General features: G+C 37.5%; 1 protein-coding gene across 4 annotated transcripts in view; it reads left to right on the top strand.

Moving 5' to 3' along the window:
• Positions 1–25,252, top strand: part of MAP2K5 (mitogen-activated protein kinase kinase 5) — a 273,895-nt gene that overhangs the window by 116,385 nt on the left and 132,258 nt on the right. For all 4 annotated transcript variants that reach the window (XM_003929695.4, XM_003929694.4, XM_074392748.1 and 1 more), the window contains exon 13: positions 5,891–5,939. In XM_003929695.4, the coding sequence (XP_003929744.1) occupies positions 5,891–5,939 (49 nt within the window). The remainder of the gene's footprint in view (positions 1–5,890; positions 5,940–25,252) is intronic.

The following is a 25,252-nucleotide window of genomic DNA, read 5'->3' as shown; positions in this document are numbered from 1 at the left end:
TTAATGTAGAACAAAGTGATTGTACCATGTACCATTTAATTAAATGGCTGATTTTCACATTCATTATACATCAAAATGACAACTCAAATTCTTTAATCCAACATGGACACTTACTTAGTCTTAGTTCATTGTAATTCACAGCTTTTCTTTTTTCTTTCTAATTATTAGTGTGAACTGCCCTGGGTGATGAGAACTTTCTTTTCTGATGCTATTGCTGCTAAGTTGCTTCTCATCTACATGTGTAGGTAGATTCATATGAAATTTGAGTACTTGAATCACTATTTTAGATGAAAATAAATGTTTCGTTTCCTGTTCTAATCTCAGGAGAGAATGAATGCTTTGTGGCTTTTGGCAGTTCTTGGCTGTAAAGTTTAATAACAGATATAATAAAGGGCAAAAAAAGGCAAGGATACCAATTGAAAAAGTAAAAAAGTATACAAGTTCTCTGTACTCAATTATCTATGGAACTTGGCAAAAATAGAAATCTTCCATCTTCAGTAGAGAAACATGTTCTTCGTAAACTTCATAAATCTTACTTCCCTCTTGTTTAGGGCATCCACACAAGGCCACTGATCTTTTCGATTCTACTGGAGTAGGAAGACTGTTGAAGTGAATAGAGTCAGCAGAAAAAATAATTCAGCGTCAAATACAGGGCTTGCCTATTAAGTGAATGAAAATATGACACAAATTATTTTAGTGAAAGGCATTAAAATAAGTGCTACTCCAAAGGATTTATATTTGCCCTTACTTTTTTAAATTAAGGGTTTTTCCCCTAAATATGTGTCTAATTTCTCCAGCTTTCGTGGCTCATCAGGTCATAGTAATGAAAACTTATTATAGCTGGAGGAGAAGAAATGCTTTTGATAATTTTGCTCTTTGCCACTTTTAATAAATTCTGCTGGAGCCTAGGTTTATGTAATGCCTCCAAAGTGTATTTTTAAAAATATGTAATCTGAGTAGGCTACAAATCTGGATTATCATTTGTTGCAGCTGACAAACACTAGATTGGCCCATGGCTAATACCTGACACCAGGAGGGTTGTACAAGTCAAAATAAGACTAACGAATTGATCAGCTGTAGGTTATGATGTATAAACTAAATAGTCTGATTGTGTTCCCAGTATCCTTGGTTATCTCTCTTAAAGTGTACTGAAGATGGCATCAACATCTTTTCCTTGAATTTCCTCATTGAGGCCAAGAAAGCACATGGATGCTGTTGCCAAGTCAAAAGTAACAGAATTAGAAAGAGAGAGTAGGGAAATAGGTGTACATTGAACAATTCCTGTGCCAATCACCATTGCATGCTTTCTCTACAGATATTATGTCATTTAACCATTATAGCCACCATGTAAAGTGTAGATTATTGAACATACTCTGTGCATATACAAGATGAGGTTTAGAAAAGTTAACCAGGTTACCCAGAGTTATCATCGAATTAGTCAGTACACATTTGAATACAGGGCTATCTGACACCAGACCCCTTGCTTTCTCACTGTATTTTCCTGACAGAATGAGAAGAGAAGAGAAAAAAAAAAAAAAAAAAAAATAGAGGCAGGAGTGAAAGAAAGAGGTAGGCTAAAATATAAACAAAGAGACTTATTGAGAGAATAATGGAGCAACACATACAATTGCTTCAGATTATTTTCATATCTTTAGGTACCTTTCTTTTCCCAAATTAACTTTATTTTCCAGGGTCTAATAATCTGACATGCAAGACAGGTTCATAGGTCCAAGGTTCATTATAGTATGGACCTCTGTTGGCCTCTGTGATATGTTATTCAAATTTCCTCTTGTAAAATGTGTGGAAAGAGAGCATTTTTTTTAACCCAAAGGAATTTTTATATACCTGATTTCAGCCTTCCAACTTGCTCAGTGGTTTTTCTCTACTATCCATTTGAATCTGGTCTTCTATAAAGAGGAATGCCTTTCTGCCTTTCCCTGCCACCTAACACATTCTATTTTTCTTCTCATTTCTGAGGCGGTGACACTGTGTACTGTATTTTGAGTGCTAATGTTGATTGAAGTTGTCCCTGAAAGGATGTGCACTTGACATGTCAAGGAGCGAGTGATTGACAACAGATACAAGTACTTTTAGTGTCAAGGCTTTGTCAAGTCATTGTTGTGAAACCCAGCCTACTGAATACCAATAATATCCTTTAGATTTTCATTTCACAGATTTCTAGCTCCTTTTTCACCAGAATTTAGATGTTTCTAAGGAAAAGTGTAGTGTATTTTGACAAAGAAGAATAATATTTTCATTTTGAATCTCTAACAAAATATATAATTTTAGCAAATATTATAAAATCAGTATTTGTTTTACTTTTTTCTCCCTGACAATTCAAATATATTGGATTGCCTTTCCCTACATGTTTTCTGAAAATTCATTTTGTATGGAACCAGTTTTTAGTGGCGAGCTGTGTTTAATGGATAGGTTTTATAATATTCAACTAAGCTTCTAAGTTGAAAATTTTAACCCTACTTCCTCAGAATGGAGAAGATGATTTCCTCCATGCTAAATAAGATGACTTCCTCCTGCTACTCAAAGAGAAAATTGTTTTCATTATGGATGTTAATTTTTATAAACATTTAAAGAAATATTTTTATGTTTCTTTCTGTGATAAAATTCTTATTAATATTTTGATATTTTCTTTTGTGTTGTTTTACTGTCCAGTACACATGTGTTTTATTGTAATGCCAGTTATTTCCAAACTCTGGAAGAAGTCATTTGTTATAAAAACATATGCTGTTCTCATACAATAGACAAACGTGTACTGGAATTGATGAATCTATGTTAGCAAATCTTTCAGGAGTACATTGCACCCTATAAGAACGATTAAAATATGTTAACCTTTGTTCAGTATTAATTGATATAGATTTTGTCTTCTAGATCTTTAGTATTTGGATATTGGCTTTCTCCCCTTGCATTTCTTTCTTTCTTTCTCTTTTTTTGAGATGGAATCCCACTCTGTTGCCCAGGCTAGAGTGCAGTGTTGTGATCTCGGCTCACTGCAACCTTTGCCTCCTGGGTTCAAGCAATTCTCCTGCCTCAGCCTCCCGAGTAGGGGGGATTACAGGCATGTGCGACCACGCCCGGCTAATTTTTTGTATTTTTAGTAGAGACAGGGTTTCACCGTGTTAGCCAGAATGGTGTCAATCTCCTGACCTCGTGATCCACCCACCTCGTCCTCCCAAAGTGCTGGGACTACAGGCATGAACCACTGTTCCCAGCCTCCGTTTTTTATTTTACAGTTGCTCTTCGGCTTCCTTGATCAACTAGAATCCTTGCATATTTATCCCCTAACCCTCTTCTTACCATTTTCAAGATATGTAAACCACTCAGTTACTTCTCATGGTAATGGTAGGTTTTCTTGTTCTTGTAGTCCTGACTCACCCAGAATTCTCTATAATGATGGATATTTTTAAATTCTTACAGTAAATTTTGACTAATAGTGATTTGTTCAGTATATCTGGTGTCTATGAATAATCAACCTTGAAATTCATAAGTTCATACTCATGCATATAGGGTCCATGGTTATGAATAAAACATGTGCATTTCCTTTCATAGTAATTTATATGTAAAGATTTTTAAAGTTATTAATGGCAACCACTGATTAAATTTTCCACATAGTAGGTTGTACTTATAACCCATGTACTTAGGGTCATGGAAACATCTTTTCTTCAGTATCTCATTTGACTGATTATTCTTAACTCTGGCTATGAAAGTGACAAATGCAAATCTAATTCGGATGTTTGTATTTTCTCATTTTATTTCCTTGATCTGCCCTTTGAATAGTATGTCTTGTCAACATATATGCTTTGTGCCAGCCAGACTGGCTTTTGAGGACCATCTTGATATACTTTGTTCTTTCCTACCCCCAATAAACTTTATAAATTTTGGGGAAACTTTTTATTTTGAGATTGTTTTGAACTTATGGAAAAGTTGTGAGACTAATACAAAAAATTCCCGCAGATGATGCTTCATCCATATTCCCCAGTTGTTAACAGTTTACCACATTTGGTTAAAAATCTATATACAAATTTTTTTCCTGAAACATTTGAGAATAAGTTACAGATACCACAGCCTTTATCCCAAAATAGGTTAGATATCTATTTCCTAAGAACAAAGACATTACCTTATGTAATCACTGATTAAAATCGGGAAACTAGTATTGATACAATACTATTATCTACTTAATAGTCCTTATTCAAATTTCACCAATTGTCCAGTAATACCCTGTACAGACCAAAGGAAAACAATTCTGGCTCTACTTCCAGTCTAGGATTATTCATTGCATGCCTCTCTAATGCCTCAGTATTTCCTTGTCTTTCATGACTTTGATATGTCGGAGAGTACACTGCCCCAACACTTTGATTATATATATATATATATATATATATTTTTTTTTTTGAGGCGGAGTTTCGCTCTTGTTACCCAGGCTGGAGTGCAATGGCGCGATCTCGGCTCACCGCAACCTCCGCCTCCTGGGTTCAGGCAATTCTCCTGCCTCAGCCTCCTGAGTAGCTGGGATTACAGGCGTGCGCCACCATGCCCAGCTAATATTTTGTATTTTTAGTAGAGACGGGGTTTCACTATGTTGACCAGGATGGTCTCGATCTCTTGACCTAGTGATCCACCCGCCTCGGCCTCCCAAAGTGCTGGGATTACAGGCTTGAGCCACCGCGCCCGGCCTTGATTATATATTTTTACCTTGACCTAAACACTTCCTTCCCTTTTTTCGTTTAAGTTAAATTCGTTACTCAAGAGGCAACACGTTAGTAAGTCTTTCTGACTACCAATAGGAAAAGCAGTTTCTATTCTACCCACTGCCTTATTTCATTAGTTAACTTTTAAAAAATATCTCTTCAGGCCAGGCATGGTGACTCCCACCTGTGGTTCCAGAGATTTGGGAGGCCGAGGCAGACGGATCCCTTAAGGTTAGGAGTTCAAAATCAGGCTGGATAACAAAACAAAATCATATCCCTTCAAAAAATATTTTAAAATTAGCAGGGTGTGGTGGTGTCCACCTGTAGTCCCACCTACTCAGGAGGCTGAGGCGGGACAATTGTTTGATCCCAGGAGTTTGAGGTTACAGTGTGCTGTGATTGCACCACTGCACTCCAGCCTGGGCAACAGAGTGAGATCCTGTCTCAGAAAAAAAGTCTCTCCATGGTCATAAGTGTCATGACTTCAAAAATGTTTTACACACAGAAATATAGAAAATTAAGAAAGCCATTGTCCCTCTTTCCTGTTTCTCTCCTTGCCTGGCTTAGCATCATTATGAATTTAGCAATTATACTTCCAGATCATTTTATATACACATGTACTTCTTTCTTTCTTTTGGAGTACCTGATCTTCAGAACAGTATAAGCTCATTAAAGGAAGAAACCTGTGGCTTTAACCTTTGGTATTCCCTCCGAGCCTCACACAGAAATGACAGATGTTCAGTGAATGCTTATTGGTTGACAGAGTTTTAAAGGAAGAGTTAGGCTGCACGTGGTGGTTCGCACCTGTAACCCCAGCACTTTGGGAGGCCAAGGCAGGAGGATCACTTAAGCCCAGGAGTTCAAGACCAGCTTAGGCAACATTAGTGAGATCCCTGTTTCTACCAAAAAAAAAAAAAAAAAAAAAAGAAAGAAAGAAATTATCCAGGCATGGTGGTACACACCTGTGGTCCCAGCTACTCAGGCAGCTGAGGTGGGAGAATTGCTTGAGCCCAGGAGGTCGAGGCTACAGTGAACAATGATTGTATCCCACAGCACTTCAGCCTAGGTGACAGGGCAAGACCCTGTCTCAAAAAAAAAAAAGAAAAAAGTTGATATATTTAAATATGGAAAGGTTCTTATAAAAACTGTAATTGATAATTGTACTGTTTTCTTTTTCCTAAATTTAGGTTGTTAAAGGCCTTACTTATTTGTGGAGTTTAAAGATTTTACATAGAGGTATGTGCTGGGCTTATAAGCTTGGACTTAATTTGGGGTGGGGGTGGGTTTCTCAAGATACCTTGATTTTTAAAGTGAGTAAGTGTTCTAACATTTAAACCAGCTGATATTTCTGTTAGTCAAAAAGATGGCTGCTTTATAAATGTTATTTTTCTTGTTTTCTCCATCAGCTGCTCTCATTTAGATTATAAACTTGGTAGTATGTTTTTGTGAATCACCTTTGTCAAACTTGTAAAAAGATACTTCATAGTATTTGAAGACGACAAGATCTTGTTTGTCTTACTTAACCCTTGTTAATGCAAAACCTTCACTTTCTGTGCAATTACATCCTTCCTCCTATTAACATTTCAGATATCATCACACACTGTTCCTTAAGAGATTGCTTCACATACCTGGAAAGTAAAACTTTGTTTTTAATTTTTTTTTAAAGATGGGGTCTTGCTATTTTAAGTTGGTCTTAAATCCCTTGCCTCAAGCAATCCTCCTACCTTGGTCTCCCAATGTGCTAGGATTCAGGTGTGAGCCACCACACCTGGCCAAAAGTAAAACTTTCAGTAAGATGTTGGTGAAAGCATCAGGAATAGTCCCTTTGTCTAGTAACAGAACACATGAGAGAATAATCAGAGAACTGTTGAATACTGCAAAAGGAATCTCCTTTTTTTTTTTTAATGTTCCTAAAATATCTGAATTCATTTGGAGCAAATTATTAAGTGAGAAAGAGACTGTAATAAAGCAACTTCAAGGCTTAATGCTACTAACAGTGCTGTTTAATTTTACACGTCTGCTCATCTTAGCTTTATGTACATTTGGGGAATGCAACAGCATACACATTAGATGTGATTAAAGGAAAGGTTTTTTTTTTTTTTTTTTTTTTTTTTAAGTGTATAAACTGAGATAGGGAAAACAACTGATATTTTCAACTGTGATGCCATGTCTGTCACTAAGGATTGTTTTCTTCTGTGGTGGTTTTAATATCCTAGAGATTCTACATTTCTTCTTAAATCCTCCTTCTTTTAATGAGGGTATCTAGATTTTGACAAATAAAATATTCAGGTTTTTGCAGGTATTTATACTGAGTAAATGGAATCATAAACTAGATTTCTTTTTAAAGCCAGTCCACTCAATTTCCAGAGTAGTGGGTGCAAAATGTAGATGCAGGGAAAGTGAGTTATGTTAGTATTACTTTCACTCGGTGTAAGTAAGTATGCAAACACATTTGGTGGATGAAAGAAAAGTGGAACATTTTTGATTACCAAGGTTAAGAGATAACAGTATTTAACATGATACAACCACTATTGTTTCTATTCCCTGTAGAAACACCCAGCAACCTGTAAAGTAGTGATAACTATTTTAATAAAAATTAACCCAATGGTCAGTTCTCATCATTTATTGATTTCTTAAAAATGGACATGTGCTATCCGTTTGACAAAAGAACTAAAGGAAAAACATTCATTCTCTGTATCAAAGCTTTCTTTAAAAGGACAGTGCCATGGAAATTTTAGTTTTGTTAGAAAGTGAGTGTTAGGGTCATCCTGTACTCTGGGCATACAGGTTAATTCTGGCTTATAATGAAATCCCTCTCTAGCTATAACTTTCTATAAGGAATCTTAGTACCACAAAGAACTATAGCGGGTATGGAAGTATGTTTTAGTTATTCTGCCATTATCTTGATTTTTCTTCTTTTAAATTAGAAATTATGCTGATAAGTTGATGTGCCTTTAGTATCCCTATATCTAAATTATTTGATTTTAATTTTTACTCTGGATTTGGGAAAACTGCCTAAATTTTTCATTTGAAATGGGATCTTTATAGACATGTTTGAAATGGATTTGTCTGGATCTAAAAATTATGTCTAGGGTCAGATTCTCTGTGTAACCACTTTATGATCACTGTGGCCAAGCTTGGTGGACCAGAGCCTCTCAGAAGCCAGTAGGTCCTTCTTTTCATCCCTGGTTGCAACTTGGGCTAAGAAAGGACTCTTTCATCAGTGACCAACAAAGCCTGCAGTGGTTTGACTGATGGAGAGTATAGAGGTTTCAAAAGGGAATCCTGGGCCTGTACTTACTTTTTCACTTGGTGCTGGCCAGCCCAATTCTGACAGAGAGTAACCTACTATAAAATACCACGTGTTGTGAGAAGAATATATCTGTTGGGGACAGAGTAGGAGCAGTGGTAGAGGGCCAATGTGTCCTTTCAAGGAATTTCAGTGAATGAGTGTGTACCTACATCTGTCTAAATGGAAAGAGTAATGAATTGAAGTGCAGATGAGCGGTTATATCCCAGTAGTTATGGACACTCAACTATAGAAATAAAAATGCTGTGGTAATATACCTCATTAGTATATTCCTATTTAGCTTTTGCGTTTCCCACCTATTCATGGAAACTTTTACCTTCTGGACTTAAAAGTATGTGTTTTTATTAAAGAGTCAAAGAAGCCAGGTGTCTCTGAAGACTTTTGTAAAGCATCGTAATGAGAAATTTACCCTAGATTGAGTAATTGTTAACTTAATGTTTTAGCTGTTTTGTCCATATTTAATAACTTGGATTCCATAAAAATAAGATTAAAGATGCCTTTTTATTTACAAAAAGCTATTTAATTTTCTTCTTGATTAAAAAATTGTAGCTTTTTAGATCAGTTCAATCAGGCAATTAAAGATCAGAGCTTTTAAGTTCAGCTAAGGCAATTAAATAGATAATACTTGTTTGTGCACTTTTGGTGTGCAAGCTCACTGCTCTACCTTCTTAAAAGCATATGTACTCATTTTTGCTTTCTCTAAATGAATGATGTTGGGAATTCTAGCTGAACATGTGTCATTTTGTCAAATCAAAGACAGGGGTCCTTCTACAGGGTTGGGAGAGCCTGGTTTAGGCACTGTGAGAGGACAGTGAAAAGAAGATGGTGAAAGAGAAATATTAACAAGTGATCTGTACCTCTTCCCCTTGGTCTAATACCTGTGTTATCCTCTGATCATCATTTTCTAATGCTGTTCTTAAAAATCAGAGGGAATAAAAAAGGAAATTGCTTTGTACTTATGGGCGCAGATTTCAAGAGATTAAGCAATGGACATGTGTTCAGTATCTAATGAGAAAAGAGAACAAGCTATTTCTCACATTTAAATGGCTTCCTTGGAGTACAGTGGTCCTGAATTTTAGCCATAGAAAGTGTATCTATAAATAGTATATTACAGAATTGGCTAAACGTAGTTAATGGCTTCCAAACAAACTCTTGAAAACCTGGAGTCTATCCCATACTGTATATCCAGTGAGGACTGTAGAGTAGAATGAAATCTGGGCAATAAGCAGTGGCAAACCACCCATCCCATGAGGCGTGTTAGTCTGGTAAAAGTTAGTTTATTTGATAGTATATTATGTTAATTGAAAATTGTTTTGGAAATTCAAGCATAGCAGTTGCTATTCATAATGTATCATCAAATGTTATAATCAATCAGCTGTTACTATTTCTTTTGCTCTTTTTAAGATTTGATTGAGATATATGTTCGGGGACTTTATAAACAAATGAATGCCAAGAATGTGCCATGTTTTTATTGTAACTATGAATTAATCACCTTATCTAGTTAAAAAGAATACACCTCTCCAAAACCAAGCCAGGGAGACAGTTTATTATACTTTATATTACTGAGTCAAAAATTAGGAAAATCTTTTCTCTAAAATAAACCAAATGTGTGATAATTCCACATGAGGACATAATTATTAAAAATGTTTGAAATATCCACCAAATTAACTACTGTGGAAAGTTGTGTTTATTAAAAGGCATATGGGAGAGCCCTGTAAGCATAGCACATACTGACTGTGGGTAAAAACAAAGAAAATGAACAGTGAGAAAATCTGTTAGGCCAGATCCAGCATTACAGGAAACATTGCAGCTTAACTTCAAAACATACCTCGTCACTAATGAGGTGAGAGCCCTGCATATTAACAAGCCTACAGCTCCGGTCATAGCCATCATTATCCACATCAAACATAAATACAAGATTAACACCTATGCCATTTCTTTGGAAGACGTGAGAATGCCCTGGTAGTAACTGCTCTCTCTTTCCCTGAGGATAAAAAATAGAAATGGAAGGATAATGAGAATAGAACTTAGATTAAGAAAATAAAATTGGCAGTCATTCTGGGGCAATCTTACACAGATGCAGAAGTTTATAGAAGAAAAAAACCTATGTAGTTGGTGTTCCAAGAGTTTTTTTTTTGTTTTGTTTTGTTTTGGTTTTTTGGGGGTTTTTTTGTATATATGAACCTGGTTGGTTTCGTTTACTTTCTCCAATAGGAGAGCTTTTGAAAAATACATTTTTGCAGAAATTCTGTAGGTAAGTGCTGCCCATGTAGATTTGTGTTTAAAGAAACTAAGCCTTGTTGTTTCAATATACATGCTACAAATTTTATTTTCTGCCCTTGGCTTTACTCTTCTCTAAATCTGGCCTCACACAGGCTTTCCAATTAGTGCTACCTTAGATACCAAAGCCAGTGTTAGTTTGGTCATTCAGCAACTATTTATTTTGTACATACTCTCTTCTAGACACTGTTCACAGTACTTGAAGCATATCAATATGTGAAAGAAAAGATTTCTATGAGCATAGAACTTATATTTTAACAGTAACAGAGTGGGTTGGGAAATGTTCCTTAAACAATAAACATAATAAATAAGTAAAATACAGAGTATGTTTATTGCTATTAATAGAAAAGAAAAAGTAGATTGAACTTAGGGGAGACAAAGGGTAGTTTGCCTGTTAATCAAGGAGACCTCAGAGGGAAGATGAGTTTGAAAGGAAGACATGAAAGTGGAGAGGAACCGGTCAAGTAGGTATATGGGAAACAGCTAGAGGCTGCAGGATGTGCCTGGTGTGCTGCTGGAAACGGTAGAGGCCAGTACTTCTATGTCCGAGTGTGGGGGACAAAGGTAGAATCTGCTGTTAGGAAATTGTTTTGGTAACTCAGATAAGTTTCAGAGACTCCGTTCAGGGAGATGGTTATAAAGATGGGCAGAAGTGATGATTCTGGATATATTTTAAATAGAATTTCCTGATGGATTGCTTGTGACTTTTAAGAGAAAGAGAGGACTGAAGGTTGTTTAAATTGTTAACAGTTTAGTATGCTAAAAATACCTCTTGCTACTTTCTTTCTCTGAAAAGAGATAGTAACAAAAAACCTAGTATCAAGTGCTGTCAAGAATATAGAGCAATTAGAACTCTCATACATTGCTGGTAGAAATATAAAATGGTACAGCTGCTTTGAAAAACAGTTTGGCAATTTCTTGCAGCATGATTCAGCAGCCCCCTTCCTAGATATTTACCCAAGAGAAATGAAGACATATGTCCACACAAAAACTTTAGGCAACTCTTTATAGTGGCTTTGTTCATAATAGCTCCAAACTGGAAACAACCCAAATGTCTTTCAGCTGATAAATGTAAAAACAGACTGTAATACATCCACGCAGTGGCATATTACTCAGCAATAAAACAAGCTACTGATACATGCAACAACATGGGTGAATATCAGGTACTTCATGCTAAGTGAAGGAAGTTGACTCAAAGGGTTACCAGCTGTGTGATTCCACTTATGTGACATTTTGGAAAAAGCGAAACACAGTTGAAACATCAACATGTTGACAAACAATGGAGGAGGAGTTGACTGTAAAGGCATGAAGGAACGTTTTGGTATGTTGGCAATATGTTCTGTATCTTGATTTTGGTGGTAGTTCCATGATTATATGTGTTTTTTAGAAAACAAAGACCTATATACCTGAAAAGAGTGAGTGAACTTTACTGTGTATAAATTATGCCAAAGTAAATCAAATTTTAAAATTAAAAAGTAAACTAGACTTGAGCAAGAGAGAGAAGCTCCTCTTATATCTTAGCAGTGCAGTAGACACTGTAGGAAGAAGTTTCCCCTGCCAAAAGGACAAACCGTTCTTTCAAAGGGTCTTGGTGATTCTGTCATTATTTCTGTATCTTCTTCATGGCTCCTGAGAAATCCTACCTAGGTTTGATCTAGTAACTCAGTAGCTTAAAAAACAGCCAGCCAACCCCCAATTCCCGACCCCAAGAAATAAAAACAACCCTCGTGATTTTTCTGGCATCTGCAATGCCAGAAAGAGAGAGACAGGGTCAGGGAGGGAGGATAGTGGAGAGAGAAACAGAAATTTAGAAGTTGCTATTATCAGCACAACAATTTGAAGCATCTGAAAACTGGACAGTTCTTTCCTTAGTTAAGCCAATTTTTTCCTCAAAAGTATTACCAAGAACTGCATATGTGCAAAGCTGACCTGACCCGTCAGAAAATTTTAAAAGCTCAGTTTCTAAGAATGAACACGCTTTATTTGACATTCCCAATTCAGTCCTACTGACTACATCACTGGGTGACCCTAGAAAGGCAGGTCACTCCTGCTCCCTTTGCCTCTGTTTCCTTATACGTACTATGAAAGGTTGGCTGGATGATCACTCAGATTTCTTCCAGAACTAGGGTTCTGGGTTCTGTGATCTCGTGACTGAAGGAAGTGTGACATGTTGCTAAGGTGTGGAACAAAGCAAATCAGAGAGACATAAAAGAAAGAGAAAAGGAGAGAATCACCAAGAGTACATTGTGTAATGAAAACAATAATAATGACTATTCATTAAGCATTACTCTGTATGGGTACTGTTCTAGGTGCTTAATGTATATAAATTATTTAATGTATTCTTCAAAGTGAGAAATTCTAGGAAATATGAAATGTTTTAGAACTAAAGAGATTAAAGTATAAAACAAATAATTGAGAATTAAAGCCGTGTGCCTTAGCTAAGAAAATGTTGCTTTCTAAACCAGACTGATATAATCAAATCAAAAGGCATCTTTAAGGCAAACTGTTTTTAAAGTATAAGGGACACTAAAAATGAAGTATTGCAGTTAATAAGGAATTATTACTATTATTTGAGATAGAGTCTCACTCTGTCACCCAGGCCGGAGTGCAGTGGCGCAATCTCTGCTCACTACAACCTCTGCCGCCTGGGTTCAAGTGATTCTCCTGCCTCAGCTTCCCAAGTAGCTGGGATTACATGTTCCAGCAACCACACCTGGCTAATTTTTTTTAGTATTTTTAGTAGAGATGGGGTTTCACCATGTTGGCCAGGCTGGTCTTGAACTTCTGACCTCGTGACCTACCCACCTTGGCCTCCCAAAGTGCTGGGATTACAGATGTGAGCCACCGTGCCCAGCCCAATTAATAAGAAATTATGATAAGGATGTGTAAAGTCACAACTTGGATGGAAAGCCAGAGCACCTTTTTAAAAAAAAAAAATTTTTTTATCGCAAAGTAACTGTAGATCCACAGGAAGTTGCAAAAAAAAAAAAAAAAATGCAGAAGAACTCCCATGTAAGGGCATCCTTTTTAAGGAAGGAATTTTGAAGAAAACTGGAAGGTGAGGGGGGACAATTCAAAAGAGTATAGGCAGGTAAATGTTATATATCTGCTATTATCCTTTAAGTGAAATCAGTATAAATTTAAAGTTATAAGAATATTTGTATTATATTCCAAAATTATTTTATTAAATAAGAAAAGAGAAATGATTTGGTAGAGGTAAGACCTTTGAGGTCCTTAGGAAAGAAATTTCAGTGTCAAGGTGTAGTTAAAATAATATGTCGGTGTGTGTAAAAGTTGGAATTTGTGGAAAAAGTAAATAGGGAATGATTATTTTCTGTATAAAGTGATTCTTAAAAGAATCATTGGAAAAGCATTGCTATCAATAGAAAACTAACCTGATTAATTTTAATTATTAAAAGATGTAATTTGCGTAACTTTATAACAATCTTTTTTGCAGAGATGTACATAGTTTATGCTTAACTGTACATTTTAGTGAATTGTGACATAATCCTATGACATATTTTTGCTTTGTGGAAGATGAGTTTCTTAAAAGAACTGGTTAGTGTTTGAGTGACCCAAGTCAATTTAAAAGGAGTCATTCCCAGTAGGTTTTATGTTGCTGTGTGTAATGATGAGAGAGCTAGGGTGTGTGTACTTCCTTCCCTGAGCTCCAAGGCTGTTGAATCAGATGGGTCTGGAAGGAGGCATTTATGTTATGCAAGTGCTACTGTTGAGAGCACAGTTACACGTTGTCTCCTGTGTAAAAATCATTTCCATATTGCCCTTTAAATATAATAAATATTAATCACATTCAGTGCTGTAGTAGATTATAACTTGTGAATGTTTATGTTTTTGAAAAGAAAACAAAAAGACAGCCCATTAACAGGGTAAACAAACTGTGACTCTAGGTTGTTGGTTTTTCTCCAGCTCTGACACTATCCACACAAATGAACATCTCGAGAAATTGAGCCTCTTTTCCCACATTGGTAATTCATTCTGTTTACCTCGAGTAATCACAGGATATTTCTGTATTTGTAGTACATTGTGATTTTCAAAAGACGAGAAATCCTACATGTCTTAAAAGTATTCTTTTAAAAGAATATGTGCATAGAATATATAAAGAACTCTCAAAACTCAACAGTAGAAAAACAAACAATCCAATCAGAAAATGGGCAAAGACATGAAGAGACATTCCACTGAAGAGTATACACAGATGGCAAATAAGCACATGAAAAACATGTTCAATATCATTAGCTTTTAGGGAAATGCAAATCAAAACCACCATGAGATATTACTACATACCTATCAGAATGGCTAAAATAAAGAATAGTAACAACAACAAATGCTGATGAGGATGCAGAGAAATAAGATCACTAATACACTGTTGGTAGGAATGTAAAATGATACAACCTCACTGTTGACATTAAAAAAAAAAAACAAAAACGCTGGACGTGCCACTACCATATGACCCAGCAATTGCATTCCTGGGCATTTATCCCAGAGAAATGAAGACTTGTGTTCACACAAAAACCTGTACACAAGTGTTTATAGCAGCTCTATTCATCATAGCCAAAAACTGGAAACAACTCAGATGTCCATTAACAGGTGAATGGTTGAACAAGCCGTGGGCATTCATACCATGGATTACTGCTCAGCAACAGAAAGGAGTGAACTATTGATGTACACAACCTGGATGAATCTCTGGATCATTATGCTGAGTGAAAAAGCCAGTCAAAGAGATTACATAGTGTATGATTCCGTTTATATAATACTCTTGAGATGACAAAATTATAGAAATGGAGAGCATGTTAGTGTTTACCAGGGGCTAATGAGAGGATGGGAGACAGAGGGAATGTCTGCAAGGGGGCGAGATGAGGAATCCTTGTGGTGATGGATATGTTTTCTGTCTTGACCATCAGTGTCAATACCCTGATTGTGATACTATACATAGTTTTATAAGATGTTACCATTAGAGGAAACTGGGTGGAGGGTACACAGGATGTCTCTGTATTATTTCTTACCACTGTAAATGTAAACTCTGAGATAACTGTGTAAATCTATAGTTATCTCAAAATTAAAAGCTTAATATAAACAACAAAAAAAGAATATATCACCTTTCTATAGTTGCCTGTATTCAAAGGGTCAGCTTAAGCAGAGAGGGTTGTCTTGGACTTAGTTTTTCTGTCTCCCATGCTTCTGTGGTAGGATTTGATCATAGGCTGAGTCATCCGTTTTAGGCCGTTTTAGGAAATCAATAAGAGGGAAATTACCCTCTTCCATTCTGAAAACGAGTATCAGTGGAAGCCTTAGAGGAGAGAGAAGAAAAGATGTCATGTGTCATTCAAGGAACAAATGCAAATGGAAGAGGGTACTTATTTCCCCAGTCCCCATCTCTAAAAGCCTTCCGCCTTGCAGGGGATTGGGATTTGAAGCAGATTGTGTGATCGTTGTATGTTTTGGCTCACCGGTCTTTATAGTATCCATTATGGTAAGCTTCTGTCCAACCACCCAGCAAGATACCCCCAGTGTATGGATGAATGTTTGATTCACCAAGCCCCACAGATAGTTCTGATCATTGCTTTGTCTCTGACACAAACCTGAAGTTTAGGAGCTCATCAGAGGGAGAGAGCACCTGTATAATGAATGATAGGGTCATTTCTGTTAGTGGAGGATGGAAGCCACTGTGAATTTATGGCACTGATTGTGTCCCAGTGGATATTTCTTGGATGAATACGTTGAATTATCATTTTCTGCGGACAGTGTTTTTCTCCTGGAACTTTTTGTAATGTGGCTTAATTGGAAGTCATCTTTTGTTCCCCTTTCTTGTATTAAAGTGAGAGATTTATCCTCATTTTGCCAAGCAGAATGGACAGACAACTTTAGCAACTGGAAGAGCTCTCCAAGTCTCTTCCTTTGCCCGAAGGCGTGGTTGAAGGTGATCAGCACCATGGAAATCAGATCTACTCTTTTGCTGGTGGAGGATTAAGTTCTCTCTGGATTGGGTACAATCATGATGATAACAATATTAAATTATTTTACTAATATTATCATTATTGAGTATGTTATATGTGGTACTGTGTTAGCTGTCTGGTATAATTTTATTTAATTGTTATGATAACCTGGTAAGGAGGTATCTTTGTATCCCCATTCTTAGATGAAGAAGTCAAGGCTCAAGGAGAGTAAAGAACTTGCTTAGTTATAGGAAAAGTCATAGGGAAAAGAGTGGTTGGTGGCCTAATGGTAACCTTAGTTTTAGGGTCAGACCCAGATTTAAGTTCTGGTTCTTCCTCTTAATTCATCTTAGCTATGTGACCTTGGGTCAGTTTCTTAACTTCTTTGAGGTCATAGCATTGTGCCTGGCATATAGCAGCTATTGTTACGTCAAATAATTATTTTTCAAGAAGAAAAGCAAGAGGTTAAGTGAGAGGGAATAGTTCGAACCTTCCTCAAACTTTCCTGTTATATCTCCTTTTCTTAGAAAACTAGCCTATGAGTATAAAGAACTTAAAACATCTGGGCTATTTTCTTTGTGAACTTCCCAAGATCTCTCAACTATTCACTGCCAAAGCTGGATAATTCATCTTATTAGTTCCAGCAAGATTTAGCTCATAAATATAATGCAGTTTCTTAAGGCTTAAGAACTTTACTAGTTGAAGCCTCTAGTTTGGTGTCCTTCGGCAAGTAATTTCATTAATTTGAACCTCAATTTCTTCCTCTGTAAAATGGGGATAATAATGGTTCCTATCTCAAGGGTTATAATAAGAATTAAATGAGGTAATGCATATGATAATAATGCAATTAGCCCAGTTCTTAGTATATATTAAGTGCCAACTAAGTGTTGTCTATGATAATTTTTGTTACTTCTTTTTTTTTTTTTTTTTTTTACTTTGGGCTCCGGGGTACATGTGCACATCCTACATCCTGCAGGATTGTTGCATAGGTACATACATGCAGTGGTGGTTTGCTGTCTCCATCTCACCCATGCCCTGCCACTGCCGCCCCCACTACCACCACTGTCGCCTACATCAGGTATTTCTCCTGGTGTTATCCCTCCCCATCCTCCCCACCCCTTCTTGTTCCTCCCCTCCTACCACCACCCCCCCCACCTAACCCTGTAAGTATTGTTCCCTTTCCTGTGCCAGGTGTTCTCATTCATCACCCGCCTGTGAGTGAAAACATGCACATTTGGTGTTTGTTTTTCTGTTCTTGTGTCAGTTTGCTGAGAATGATGGTTTCTACATTCATCCATGTCTCTACAAAGGACACAAATTTGTCATTTTTTTATGGCTGCATAGTGTTCCATGGTGTATATGTGCCACATTTTCTTTGTCCAGTCTATCATTGATGGGCATTTGGGTTAGTTCCAGGTCTTTGCTATCATAAACAGCATCACTACGAACATACATGTGCCTGTGTCTTTATAATAGAATGATTTATAATCCTTTAGGTATATATACAGTAATGGGATTGCTGGGTAGAATGTAATTTCTACTTCTAGATCCTTGAGGAATCGTCACACTGTCTTCCATAATGGTTGAACTAATTGACACTCCCACCAACAGTGTAAAAGTGTTCCTATTTCTCCACATCCTCTCCAGCATCTGTTGTCTCCAGATTTTTTAATGATCGCCATTCTAACTGGTGTGAGATGCTATCTCAATGTGGTTTTGATTTGCATTTCTCTAATGACCAGTGATGATGAACATTTTTTCCTATGCTTCTTGGCTGCATATATGTCTTCTTTTGAAAAGTGTCTGTTCATCTCCTTTGCCCATGTTTGAATGGACTTGTTTGTTTTTTTCTTGTAATTCTGCTTTAGTTCTTTGTAGATTCTGGATATTAGCCCTTTGTCAGATGGGTAGATTGCAAAAAAAATTTTTTTCCCATTCTCTTGGTTGCCAGTTCAATCTAATGATTGTTTCCTTTGCTGTGCAGAAGCTCTTAAGTTTAATTAGATCCCATTTGTCTATTTTGGCTTTTGTTGCCATCGCTTTTGGTGTTTTAGCCATGAAGTCCTTGCCTGTGCCTATGTCCTCAATGGTGTTGCCTAGGTTTTCTTCTAGGGTTTTTATGGTGTTAGTTCTTATGCTTAAATCTTTAATCCATCTGGAGTTAATTTTTGTATAAGGTGTCAGGAAGGGGTCCAGTTTCAGCTTCCTGCATATTGCTAGCCAGTTTTCCCAACACCATTTATTAAACAGGGAATCCTTTCCCCATTGCATGTTTTTGTCAGGTTTGTCAAAGATCAGATGGTTGTAGATGTGTGATGTTGGTTCTGAGGCCTCTGTTCTGTTCCATTGGTCTATATATCTGTTTTGGTACCAGTACTGTGCTGTTTTGGTTACTGTAGCCATGTAGTATAGTTTGAAGTCGGGTAGTGTGATGCCTCCAGCTTTGTTTTTTTTTTTTTTTTTTTTGCTTAGAATTATCTTGGCTATGCGGGCTCTCTTTTGGTTCCACATGAATTTTTGTTATTTCTTTAAAACAAATTACCAGGATTATTAGTCTTCTGGACACACTGCTCCAAGTCAAGTCTGCCATCTTACATCTTATTTATGCATATATGCATATAATATGGTATTCTTGGATTTCTTTCCTTATAATCAAGAGGAATCTTAACAGTCAGTGTTATCTTAGACTTGGGGAAGTAGGTTGTGCAGGAACTCATTCCTCCATACCTAGCTTTTCCCATACACTGACTGGAATATGTACACATGGCAGGTAGGAATCTGAGATTCACCACTTTAGAAGGAAATTTACTTTACTTACTATGAAAGGATTAAGAGAAGGAGAATTGAGAAGCTCAGGCCTCTTTGCCCTTGTTATTAGCCTTGTAAATGCCCCAGGTCCCCTGTCTTTATTGAAGGAAAGCCACGTTTGTTGCCTCCGTTATGAACCGAATCATGAGACTCTAGGCAGTAACTGCCATTGAGGGTGGCTAATTATGCTGTTTGGTTTTTTTTGTTTTTGTTTTTGTTTTGAGATGGAGTTTGGCTCTTGTTGCCCAGGCTGGAGTACAATGGCATGATCTCGGCTCACTGCAACTTCTGCCTCCCAGGTTCAAGCGATTTTCCTACCTCAGCCTCCTGAGTAGCTGGGATTACAGGCATACGCCACCACACCTGGCTTTTTTTGTATTTTAAGTAGACATGGGTTTCTCCATGTTGGTCAGGCTGGTCTCGAACTCCTGACCACAGGTGATCCACCCGCCTCGGCCTCCCAAAATGCTGGGATTATAGGCATGAGCCACCGTGCCCGGCCTATGCTGTTTAATTTTATTTAAGGCCTTTGCAAGAATATTTGGATGACCTACCCTTTATTATGTGATGAAGTCATTAGAATAACATTTATATTGCATTGTGGCTTTCTCTTAAGTATGTTCCTGTTGTGCACAGATGAATTTGTAATGCAGAATGTCAGCATAGTCTATATTTAATTGTACCTGCTGTTCTCATTCATTAGAATGCAATCCCCAAGAAATAACTAGATAGATATATTGGTTTTTCTGTTTTCATAAGACAATTAAACATAATGAAAGAGCATTGCTGAAGCTCCTGGGCACAGTGCTAGGAGAGGTTACTAGGAGTGGAGACCTGCTAATGTGCCCTCAGGCTCTTGGTAAACTGAGAGTGGCTTCCTGGTGTTCATACTGTGTAATTGCTTTATAGGGGGAAAAAGTTGAAGAGAAGTTTATTTCTGCTTCCATTATCATCCAACAACAGCCACATGCCACATTCAAAAATGTTTCCATAAGAATTGTTCCATGCCTATTTCTAAGAGCGTTCAGTGAGACAAGTAAAGGTTCAAAGCAAATTAAAGGTTTTGCTTATGAGAAGAAACAAAGACCAAAAGGAAGGAGAAGTTGGAGATACCAGGTCACAGCAAAAAGGGAATCCTCAATTAGTATGTTTTTTCCTTTTCTGACAAAGGAAAACATAAAGCTGATACAAAATCACACTTCTCTTTACAACTGATCTTACCAGATGCTGGGCATGGTGGCTCATGCCTGTAATCCCAGCACTTTGGGAGAGGCCAAGGCGGGCAAATCACTTGAGGTCAGAAGTTTGAGACTAGCCTGGCCAACATGGAGAAACCCTGTCTCTACTAAAAATACAAAAATTAGCCGGGCGTGGTAGTGGGTGGCGCTTGTAGTCCCAGCTACTCAGGAGGCTGAGGCAGGAGAATCACTTGAACCTGGGAGGTGAAGGTTGCAGTGAGCTGAAGTCATGCCACTGCGCTGCAGCCTGGGCGACAGAACAACTCTGTCTCAAAAGGAGAAAAAAAAAAAAAAAGAACAACAACTAATCTTACCAGGAAATTACCATTTGGGTCCCTATACAAAGCACATTAAGTAACTCCAACTGTAGTTTTGTGAAGGAGCTTTTATTGGTTTTGTACAGCCCCCTTGGCACCCAGCCAGATCCTGGTCGAGGGTAACCTCCCACCCTGACCCCTGATTGTGCTGGGGGCAGGGGCTGGGCAGTGGGCGGAGGAGCCCTTTTGTGAAGACCTCCGGAAAGCACATGCTCTTGAGGCTCTGGCCTTCGTTAGCAAGCTTCTGCTTGATGCTGTTTATGTGGATTGTTTAATGGCTAATTGATGCAGAATGTGTAAAGCTACAGTTTCCTGCACGAAGCAGTTGTGGGTGGCAACATGGGTTGTCTCAACATGATACCAATTTCCACAGTCAATTTGGTCAATTCAGTGGGGGAAAAAAGTCAGCCCAGACTGAAAATCAGTCAGAGCAGTTACTTGAGGTTATTGAAGCAACTGTGGTAGGTGGATCAAATTTTCCATGTTTGAATCAGTTCTTAGATTTTATAGACATAGCTTTAGTCACTTTTGAGAATAATCTTAAATATACAAAAGTGACATTTAAAAATTCATATCCTTCTTTAAATATTTGTAATCACAATTTATCAGGTTTAGTACATGTCAGTTTTCAGAGGAAATAACCATTTTACCATTGATATATAATATGTTATATGTAGTTAACTGATGTTTCTTTTTTTTTCTTTTTTTTTTTTTGAGACGGAGTCTTGCTCTGTCACCTAGGCTCACCACAACCTCTGCTTCCTGGGTTCAAGTGATTCTCCTGCCTCAGCCTCCCGAGTAGCTGGGATTACAGGTGCCTGCCACCATGCCTGGCTAATTTTTGTATTTTTAGTAGAGATGGGGTTTTCTTGTGTTGGCCAGGCTGGTCTCGAACTCCTGACCTTGTGATCCACCTGCCTCGGCCTCCCAAAGTGCTAGGATTACAGGCATGAGTCACCATACTAGTGTAACTGATCTTTCATACTTAGTTATTAGTAAGAGAGTGACCTCAGTGACCACAAAAGCACCTGCAGAAACTGTGGATTATCTGTTTATTAATAATTAATTAGTAATGGTAATGAGAAATCAAGTTATGTTTTGAGGTTGGTTTTCTTAAAACAACTTTATTGATATGTAATTTGCATGCCATAAAATTCACCTATTTTAAGTGTATATTTCAGTGATTTTTAGTAACTTTATAAAGTTGTACAACCATGACCATAATCCAGTTTTAGAACATTTTTATCACCCTGAGAAGGTGTCCTCATTCTCATTTGCAGTCAATCCTTCTGTTCTCAGCCCCCGGGAACTGCTAATTTACCTTTTGACTCTTAGAGATTTGCCTTTTCTGGAATTGTATATAAGCAGAATCATACCACAGGAAGTCTTTGTGCCTGACTTCTTTCACTTAGCATGATGTTTTTGAGATGTGTCTATGTTATAACATGTGTCGGCAGTTCATTCCTTTTTATTGTTGAATAGTATTCCAGTGTATGGATCTATTATATTTTGTTTGTTTACTAATAGAGGGACGTTTGGCATTGTATCCACTTTGGGATGAGTATGAATAATACTACTATTCATATGCAAGTCTTTATGTGGTTCTGTATTTTTATTTCTCTTGAATAAATAGGAGTGAAATTAGTATATTTCTTTAAATATTTGTAAATCATAGTTTATCAGGCCATCTAGCACATACGAGATTTGAGAAGAAATAACCATTTTACCATTGGTGTATAGTATATGATTAGTGTAATGAACCAATGTTTCATACTTTGTTAAAGATAAAGTAGGAAAGTGACCATATAGTGACTACAAAGGTTGTATGGTAGGCTTATGTTTAATTGTTAAGGACACTTTGAGGCTGATTTTTGTTTACTTAAAACAACCTACTGTTATCCTCAGCATGACAGAAGGCCCTTCCATTATTTCTGCTCCCTGATATTTTTCTAATAATCTTCTAAGCACTTCAGGTTGCTGGATGGAACTGCATCATAACCACCTATTATTATCTACTTGGGTTGTCACTGCTGCAGCTCCAAGATTGATTGCATCATCATTAAAAAGCCCAGCTTACTGTGAAATCTCACTGAAGAAGTGGGACAGTATTGTGACAGGAGACACATGTTGTGATTGGATAATATTAACTCTTCTGTGATCCTAGCCGAACACACTTGCTATCCTAGAAGCAGCCTGCCTTCAGGTGGAGCTGATATAATGAAAGTTAACCTCATTTAGCATTTGGATATGAGCCAGTGTATTAAATGACCCACATCCTGATTTCCTAGAGTGGAAGTCATCATTACTGATTCTACAAAGCAGTAGCTTTATAGTATATTTGGTACATTCAAGTTTACAAAATGTTTTTCCCATTCATTTGATTCATTCAGCATTTCATTGACCTCCAGCTCTGTGCCAGCAGTGCTAAACACACAGGCTCACTTCATTCTCTTAACAACCTTGTCAGTACAGGAAGATCAGATATCAAGATATCAGATATCAGGATATCATACACAAGATATGATGTACAAGATCGATCGGGATGATATCTAATCTTCCTACACTGGCCAGGTTGTCAGTGGGAATTCAGGGTTGTTATGAGAATTAAGTGAAATTGTGTGCTCAACACTGAGCGTGTGAGTGTTGTGAGTACACACAGTCACACATACACGTATGCTTAGAGATTTTTAAGTGATTCGTCCAGTCTCACAGTCAGTATGCCGTGGCACTTTCCAGGGCATCACTCTGCTTCCTTTAAGGGTATCTGAACAACAGGAATCTATTTTGATGCCTGTAAAAGCCTACCACATAAAATGACTGAATCTTTTAAAATGAAAAAGATAAGGAATATTTGATATTCAAAATGAGTCACTTTGCATTGTACCTTTATCTTACTATTTCCAAAGTGATACTCCTCTCTTGGCCACAAAATACCTTAAGCCTAAACCTTAAATTAGGAAACACCTAAACATGATATTTCGTTTTTAGTGCAAGAGGAGAATAAGTTAATTTGGTTTTTCACTAAAGGTTTACGTGTTGCAGTAGAAGAAGCTTATTTATCTTTAGTGGTATGAAAAGGACCCATAATTCCAGGCTTCAACACACCTCATTTGTATTTTCTTTGAGAACATGTCTCAGTTAAAATCAATGCCCTAGTATTCATTTGAGCTCCCTTGCCGTCAATAAAACTAATTGATAAACCCTAATAATTAATGGCCTGATTAAACCAAAATGACTTACTCTGCCCTGATGATTGCCATTTATAATCAGTCACTTTAATGACTCATCTTTTCTGTGCTTTGCTTACAGAAGAAAGGCTGTGATGTTTTTAAGTGAGCTGAATGAAAAGCTGTATGCCTTCAATTGCTGTTTGTTTTCCATAACTTGATATTGCATTAAAATAAGCATAAAAGTAATCTTTCTGCCTTATCTATTGTGCTGTTGTCTATGGCTTTGAGTGAAGCTGAAAACAAACAAGAAAAAAATAAGATCATTTCGGTGTTCTGGAGCCATTCTTTTTTTTTTTTTTTTTGGTATCTGAAGTCTCACTCTGTCGCCAGGCTGGAGTCCAGTGGTGTGATCTCGGCTCACCGCAACCTCCGCCTCCCAGGTTCAAGCAATTCTCCTACCTCAGCCTCCTGAGTGGCTGGGACTACAGGCATGCACCATCATGCCCAGTCAATTTTTTGTATTTTTAGTAGAGATGGGGTTTCACCATGTTGGCCAGGATGGTCTCCATCTCTTGAACTCAAGTGATCCACCTGCCTTGACCTCCCAAAGTGCTGGGATTATAGGCGTGAACCACTGTATCTGGCCCCTGGAGCTATTCTTAAGAGTTGTAGGGTGAGTGAGGTGGCTCACACCTGTAATTGCAGCACTTTGGGAGGCTGAGGCGGGTGGATCACCTGAGGTCAGGAGTTTGAGACCAGCCTGGCCAACATGGCAAAACCTTGTCTCTACTAAAAATAACACAAATTAGCTGGGTGTGGTGGCAGGCACCTGTAATCCCAGGTACTCAGGAAGCTAAGACAGGAGAAAGGCTGAGGCAGAAGAATCATTTGAACCCAGGAGATGGAACTTGCGGTGAGCTCAGATCACTCTATTGCACTCCAGCCTAGGCAACAAAAGTGAAAACTTTGTCTCAAAAAAAAGTTGTAGAACTTGGATGTTTTAAATGAAAACCTGAAATAGTAAGTTCAGTGGCTATATACTAGGATTGCTGATATTTTGGCTATAAGGTAAAATATTTTGTGCTAGAGATAACAAAATTTAAGTCAGGGGAGCTATCCTTAGCCGAATATTTAAATGGATTCTATTTGCTTCAAATTCTGCCACATGAATTCAAATTTAACCTAACTTAATAAAGACCTAATATTATTTATGTCCTATCTACCTTAAAAATGATTTAAGGTGGCTTATGATGTAAGGTCAATTCAATAAACAAAAGACAGAAGCAGTCATTTCAAAAGAAAGGGAGACTGGGCGTGGTGGTTCACATCTATAATCTCAGCACTTTGGGAGGCTGAGGCCGTTGGATCACCTGAGGTTAGGAGTTCAAGACCAGCTTGGCCAACATGGTACAAGCCAGTCTCTACTAAAAATACAAAAATTAGCCATGTGTGGTGGCAGGTATCTGTAATCCCAG

This window comes from Saimiri boliviensis, chromosome 2 (assembly GCF_048565385.1).
Source record: "Saimiri boliviensis isolate mSaiBol1 chromosome 2, mSaiBol1.pri, whole genome shotgun sequence".
Lineage (NCBI taxonomy): Eukaryota > Metazoa > Chordata > Mammalia > Primates > Cebidae > Saimiri > Saimiri boliviensis.
This window is presented reverse-complemented; position numbering and strand designations above follow the sequence as displayed.